Genomic DNA, 7,731 nt, shown 5'->3' with positions numbered 1-7,731 from the left:
ATATTTACTGTATTCAAATATAAACGTTTTTGTAATTCAGCAACGAATTTAATCTCCTTGGTAATTTAGTTTTATAAAATTTATTTTTTTAATTATTCCTTACAATTATCTTTTATACTTTATTTTAAAAACTCACTCCTGCGTACAATCAAATAGTCTACCACAGTCCATTGAAAAGTTGCAATTAGCATTTAAAATACAAACTTGAGTGGAGAGTAGAGGAGAAAAGAAGTAGAAGGAGAATGGAACGAAACGGAACTAAAAAAAGATAAATAAAAGATGTAGCGTAAAAGAATGAGACAAAGTGAAATGTTTAATGAAAGGACCTTTTAGCCAATCTGGCTAAATGTCTTTCAGTATAGTACCATAGGATACAGTACAGATACAGATATAAGAGTGAGAGATCTCCGAATAAGTAAAAGAGTAACGAAGCCGCGGTTTAAATAGGACTTACCCCTGATTGGCCACCAGAGTTGTTCTTCTCATCTGCATTTCAGTAGTAGGCCTTCCTGCTGAGGGAAATACTGCAACCTGAGCGGGGGGGGGGGGCGGCGTTTGGTGAATTTAAGCTTAGGATATTTTGTGTTAAAGGTTTTTTCAGTTTTTCCTAGTTTAGATTCAAGGATGTAAAAACTCTATCTATTTCTCCTCTCCTTTAGACTCGCAATTTTTCTGTCGCTGAAAGACCATCGGTAAATACGCTTGACCGTGCAGTAGACGCTACTGCGTTTGTCTTATCTGTCTAGATCTTTATTTTCGTTTTTTTTTTTTTTTTTTTTTTTTTTTTTTTTTTTTTTTTTCAAACTTTCAATGAAAGAAACTAAATATACTGAGAGATCTGTGAATATACGTCAGAGGTCTATTGATTCCTTAAAAACCCAGCGGTCACGAATGAAGAACTCCTTCAGCGTTCATTCTCTTGTGTTTTCTCATCTTGGAATACATTCGACTAAAAAATCAAAATAAATAAAAAAGACTTTAGTTGTATCTCTGAATATTATGCGTTCACTCTTAAGCTACTGCAGTAAGAACATTCACTTTTTTTTCTTTATTATGCTTATTTTTCTTTATTTTTTTACGCTATATACTTTCTTTACTTTTTTATTTTTGCTCGTTATACATCTGAGCTTATTTTTGTTCTACGGGTACCAGTAAAAGAAATGGGAGAAAGAGATGACATTCTAGATGGTTGTTTGGTTGTAGCAGCAGCAGTAGCAATACCAGTAGTAGCAGTCGCACAAGTAAAGGACGTTGCGAAACACTTTAATAATTTGCACTACGACGATTCTATTGTCCGTAGACAGGAGCACGCGACCGTTCCAATTATGTAGGTACTAACTCTAACAAGAGACGTCAACGTGCACTCTCTTGGTTCTTACAGAACCAACCCTCATCACCATCATCATCGTCGTCTTTCTCTCATTTTTTATTATTCACCTACTCCTTCTTATTTCTCATATATAAGCCTATACATCATACATTACACTTGATGCTCTTTTGCTCGTTTCACAGCAGCATTGCGCGGCTAACCACCAACGACCTCAGACGTACTTTTTTTTACCTCGGTTTTTTATTTCACCAACTATTTTAATTACAATTATCATACAGTTGAAAAATAATTCCTCCAATTTGCCGTTCCCTACAGTTTTTCTTGGAATAATTTACTCAAAGTTGTATAACAAAAAAAGGAACCATAAATTATGAAACAGAAGCCCAATTGCACACCAGAATTAAATACAAGTCAATAAAGTAATTGAGAGAACGAGTAATGTCGAATACAGTGAAAGAGTAGAATAATCGGAGGGTTTTGTTTGGCACGCACGCGATCCGATTCATTCATAAATACCTGTACCTGGATCACGATAGTAAGAGCTGGGTAGCTGGGTACACTCATCAGTGTAGCTCATTCAGCGATGTACGATGTACGGTCTGCAGAGCATAGTATGAGAAAAGAGAGCAAACGGCCCGACCAAATCCGGCAATAAGTTTGACAAGACGTATACGAGACGTTTTATACTTTTATACACGTGAGATGAGCGTAAAGGCAACAAGTATCCTCCATCTATCCTTAACTCAGCTTAACTCAATAAACTCCATCCTTTCTCTTTCTCTCTCTCTGTCTCGGTCTATATATTTATATACATACTGAGTGATACACACAACTACTTTATAAGCGATGTGCTAACGAAGTGTGTAACAGGCGGTAAATAAGGAACCTGTAATTACGATCGGCGTGCCGCGAACACCGACCACCCACGAGTTTTTCAGCTTGAGCATCAGCAGCATCTGCGTCGGAGAATGCTACCGAGTAGAAAGGATAGTTATGTGTACGAGGAGAGTAAGGACGAAGAGAAAGGATAAGGACAAGAAGCATTCCTACCGCACTATTAAGGATAGTCTACTGTACCCCTTCGCAGCGACAGGTGAAACAAGATGAACACAGAGAGAAACTGGATTATGGTCCTCTTAGTCCGATGGGCGGTAGTCAGCCACCGCCTTTACAGCCTTAGGCTCTATCAAGCTTTCTATAGGTATATACTTTGCCTGCTTTGATAGAGTTTCAAAGCAAATATGACTTGATTTGTTAACTTGATTTCTGGTTCATCAACATCCATCACTCTTTCACTCTTCACTATGCGCGATACTCGTTTTTTCATCATTCTTCGTAGAAAATTTGTGCAGAGACTACAACACGGTATTGCTTCGGGTAATTTAGAGTCGATGTAAGTAAGATATGCTTAGTCATTTACAACAAGTTGAAAGGTTACATTTCTCACCGACAAATACCTAGCAACTACATACTCGATGACGTTGCGGATAACGATAATAAACGAGTTGATGAGAGGCAAAGGACGTTGATGATCAAAGTTGATGAGGCATGGCCTTGCATGGGTTTACTAAAATTGCACCGGTACATTTTAGAGCAACAGACACTGCTCATTAGCGCATCATCGTCGAGCTTATGTTTAGTAGTATAACTAGATTTATAGAGAGCAATCCCCTCTTCAGATGCTAACTAATATTTTTCATGAACACGCCCGATAACTTTTGACTTAAATCTCTATTTATACTTTACTTACTGTTCTGGAAAATATATTGACATTGCTTTCGAGACACCGTTGATTGAACTTTGAAAAACTTACCTGAAATCACAAATAAAATACATTCGTTATAAATAGTACGCAGAATAAATAGAATTGAGTATTATGCTAATGAAAAGTACACAGATTAAAAACGGAAAAAAGTTTAATTGTATCCAAGTGAAAGATTATTTTGATTGAATCGTTGGGATGATTGTTCCTATTCTGTGTGTTTGATTTTGGCGTATGTGGATGCTACTATATTTGTATTATTCTTGATGTAAATGTGAGTGTAAGGTTTAGGTAATGGTGACGTTGTTTGTAATAGAACCAAGTGAAAGGGATTTGTATACACTGAGAAACTCAGAACAGAGAGCTGAAGAGAAATCCTTGTGTATAGGTCTATGGGGTGTGTAGTATGTTAGCAGGGTTGATATTTGCCTATTTGCAATACTATCTGTTGCAATCCTGTTTGTAGTTCCTATGTTGACTTCAGCATGTTCCGAATTAAGCTAAGCTGGTATCCAGTACCGATGAACCAATGAGAGGTGAAGCGTCATTCTATTTGACCAATTGGACATGTCCAACTGATGCGTTGTATCCTGAATTTCGTCAGAGACTCCTCATCTGCTCTGTCCTCTCCTCCTTTATCTAGCTATCACAACTCTATAAACCATTGAACACATCATCGAGCACACTGTGTATACCTTAGCAATAATCCATGACAGATAAACGTGTAACAGAACTTGAAATACTAGTTAGATGCGTACCCACACCAATACATCTATTACACAACCTGTCATTACTATCAACATATGCGTTAATAACTGTTATCACTCTGGTGTGAAGATTCTTTCAATGCTGCCATCTATAATTCATAAGATTTTCACACACGACTTCACAACTTTAGAAGAGCTACATGAGTTTCCAGCTAAAAGACGCATTCAATGAAAATAATAAAGTTCTAAAGCCCATGAGAAGTATATAGTTGTAGCGGGGGACTTAAAAATTCTCCGTATCCACGTGTTCCCCGTATGTCATTGGACTCAGCAAACAATGACAGAACATCATATGCAGGTAGGATTATACTCGGACCCTTTTTTTACGGTTTGGCAAATGATGAACCCCAATAGTAGCTTGAACTTAATACTCAGCTAGAGACAAATTTATCCCGATAATGTTGTCCGACTGTCCCATAGCCTAACCCTGAGGGGGTTAGTTACAGATTCGGAAGGAGCACGAGTGATCCGTTCTGTTTATTCTCTTTCATCAGAGGGATGGGAGATGAGCACCACGTTAAATGCACAAAAAGTGTAACTGCATTGTTGAATGTAAAATCCCCTGTGGGACGTCGATGGGACAATAATGGGACAGATTATAATCTCGTCTACCCCCCGGACTCTTTAGTTGTCCTTGCACGTTGATGTACCATGCTCGGATAAACGCATAGGTAACACAACTGATGTCTCTCTAGTCATCCCGGTAAGTATCTTGTCCATCATTGCACCAGAGCCAGAACATACGCCCTCTTAGCAATATATACCGCGACACGCTAAGGCCTAATTAAGTACGCATAATGGATACGACAGTTGTTCCCATTGTGCATTCTACATCGGTCCCCCCAGTTGTAATCCGGCTTCGGCTTCGCTCATTCTCTTTTCGCATATATGTATATGTCCTTCTTATTCTGATCAAACCCTCTAACTATTCTATGGTTGTGATCCATTCCATCGTTCTATTTATACATATCTGAGTCTTTATTTTTACGCAAAATCTGAGACAACCCTCTTGAATTCTCGAGTGTAGTTTGACTCTATATAACAGACCACTATAATTACGACATATCGATTCTAGAATTCATTACTCTGTGAACTTTATCATGAATTAATTTGACAAGGATTGGCTTTAATGAAAAAATTTATTTAATGCTACTCGTGTTTTGTCAATTGTATAAAATATGAGTATACTTCTCACAAAAATTGAGAGAGCAGGAAAAAAATCCGAATTTTTGGAGGTTTTTCAACAGGCTGTAACCTGAAGAAAAATAGTCGTACAGCAAATGAAAAAAAATCAGATTGTAGCTTTAAGTGTTTAGTTTTGGGATCTGAATTTCAAAATGTTTTTTTGAGTAATCTCAAAAAAACCACCGAGAAAAAAATTTTCGAAATTTTTTTAGTCTACGGGCTTGAAAAAAATTTTTTCGATTTAACTTTTTTGTTTAATATACCTACAAAACCCCTACAAAGTTTCAATTTGATCCAACCAACCGTTTTTTTTTTCTTACTTGATTGAATTTTTTAAAAAATTAAAGGAGCAAGAGTTTTGTTTTGAAGAGGTTATAATTTTCATTAAAATAAAAAAAAGTTTTATTATTTATTGTTTTCTTAATTCTGTATTAGTGACTTGGTGAATTCGAAAATTGTTGAAAAAATTTTTTTTTGTTTTCAAAAAACAATTTTTTTTTAATTGACTATAAATATAAAACTGTAGTCGCTACTGTAGAAAAACACCTAAAAATTTGGATTTTTTTCCGACTCTCTTAATTTTTGTGAGAAGTATTATTGTTTTAATTTAGCGAAGCTAAAACGTATTTTATCGCAGTGAAACGAGAAGTTTTAGGATTTTCGACGAAAACGGTTGTCAGGGTGTATACGCTAATGATACTCTCGTCTCAAGACCACACAGTCGTCATCATATTATACGTATTTGCCAGTATATATATATATGAAAATGTAAAGAATATAATAGCATTGAGGAGGAGAAAAGTGTAGGGTGGACGCTGAAGCGAATAGAACCGTAAGAGAAAAGCTGCGAGGTGGCAAAGATGGACGACAACAAGAGGAAAGCTCGGAAGTTTAAGGGGAGGAAAAGAAGAACTAGAAGAAGGTGGTGGTATAGGAGGTCGGAGTAGATGAGGAGGTGGTTGAAAAGCGAAGAGAGACGAACTGAGTTAGACTGAAAGAGAGAAAGAAGGAGGAAAGGGGGCCTTTCCAGCTCGACGGAGCCAATTCAGACCCGGAATTTATCCTATCAATTTCTGCTCGGTGGAGTGGCAAAGAGCTCGGCAGCGTTCGCCGTTCTCTATATTAACGCTACACAGTGCCTCCAGGGGCTTAACCAGCCAACCCATGAGTACAATTCCACCACGCTTATAATATGATGTCTGTCTTGCTCACACACCCAAAGTAAAAGGGTGATAGTAATGATGACGACGCCATTGTTGCTCATACGCACCAGACTCCAATAAAGTGGCAAGCCTGTCTTATTTGTAAGCACTTTAACCCCAATTATATCGTTGTGTCATCAGATCCGTCGCGTGTTTGATATTAATGTCCTATTAGTTACTCGTCTTCAGAGAACTCAAAACCAGACTTTTTCTTTTATTTCTGTTGTTAAATTTTCAGATGGGCATCTATACATTTGTCTTGTCTGAATACATCAGAACAGACAAGCTGAAAGTTATAAGCTAACTCACGACCGTGTGGGTGAGAGAGCACGTACACGTTTCGCATGGCAAATAAGAAACAGTGGAATTTTTAAGTTATCAGAGACGTGAGACGTGTGTGTTGTTCTTACGGACTCGCAAATTGTGGACGGTATAAACGCAACAGGAATGATAATTATTTCGCAGATTTTCACGTGAACTAGGTACATATAAGATAAACGTGACTTACAGTTGAACTGTATTAAGAATAAGTGTACGAGGAAACTCTTTATAGCCTACTCGATCAAAATTTATTTATTTAGTTTACAGAGCAGCAATTTTCATGCAGTCGAGAGATTGCAACGTTATTTGTTAAAACAATTAATAAGTAAATACAAAATATGTAAACATGAATGCAAATAAAGTTACACGAGTATGAGATTTTTGAAGGGCTTTAAATACAGTGCACTAGTGCAGAAGAACGGTGGTGAAATCACTGGTACAAACCAACAAACGAGTACCACCAGTATATACATACACGGTGTAATAAAAAAACCTAGCGAGAGAATAAACTGCAAAGTCAGTGAACACTTTGTCCAGTTTAACAATCGACTTTTCAATCATAACCACTACTCCATTTCATCATAGAAATTTTCCATCTCATATTTTTCTCCCTCTCAATAAGTCCAACTCACTCTCACTCAAACTCTGACTCTGACTCAGTTGTCAATGATTGTATATACCCTTCTTTGGAGCTCTAAAAAAAAAAAAAAACCCTATTTAATTTGTCGTGCTTTTCTATACATTTATGTTTTGTACAACGTTCTTTTTTTTTATGAATATTCGAGCACGCGCCAATAAATTCGAATGTGCATCGACGAAAAGGGTCGCTAGACATGAAGTGGTCCAGCTCCGTCGTCGATATGCGTCCGGGTAGTTTTAAACCCTGGAACGAGAAGAGAGTGATCGAGTAGTCAAGGGGGTTTTGCTATAACCAACCAACTCTAAGGGGAGATAACTTTTGTTTGTTATGTGCATACGTGTGCATACGACAGAGACCGGTAGAGAGTGTTGAGAGTATCGGTGGAACTTCACGAACACAACAGCAGGCAGCCACACGAGTGCTCCATGAGTTTCGTAGATTCTCGTGGTCTCTGAGGCCTCTTCACATCCAACCAGTGGCAGTCCCCCAGTGAAGGAAATGCTGCTACTGCTACTGATACAAGA

The 7,731-nt window shown here is 37.6% G+C and overlaps 1 protein-coding gene across 1 annotated transcript in view; it reads right to left on the bottom strand.

The window, feature by feature from the left end:
- Positions 1–749: 749 nt before the first annotated feature.
- LOC141536900 (protein pangolin, isoforms A/H/I/S) overlaps positions 750–7,731 on the bottom strand; it is a 56,897-nt gene continuing 49,915 nt past the window's right edge. Inside the window, exon 4 of the mRNA XM_074257689.1 lies at positions 750–3,143. Within this exon, the coding sequence (XP_074113790.1) occupies positions 3,066–3,143 (78 nt within the window). The 3' untranslated portion in view covers positions 750–3,065. The remainder of the gene's footprint in view (positions 3,144–7,731) is intronic.

The sequence above is a fragment of the Cotesia typhae genome, unplaced genomic scaffold (assembly GCF_013202065.1).
Source record: "Cotesia typhae breed Kobodo isofemale line unplaced genomic scaffold, CoteBio_Ctyphae scaffold_45, whole genome shotgun sequence".
NCBI classification, from domain to species: Eukaryota; Metazoa; Arthropoda; class Insecta; order Hymenoptera; family Braconidae; genus Cotesia; species Cotesia typhae.
This window is presented reverse-complemented; position numbering and strand designations above follow the sequence as displayed.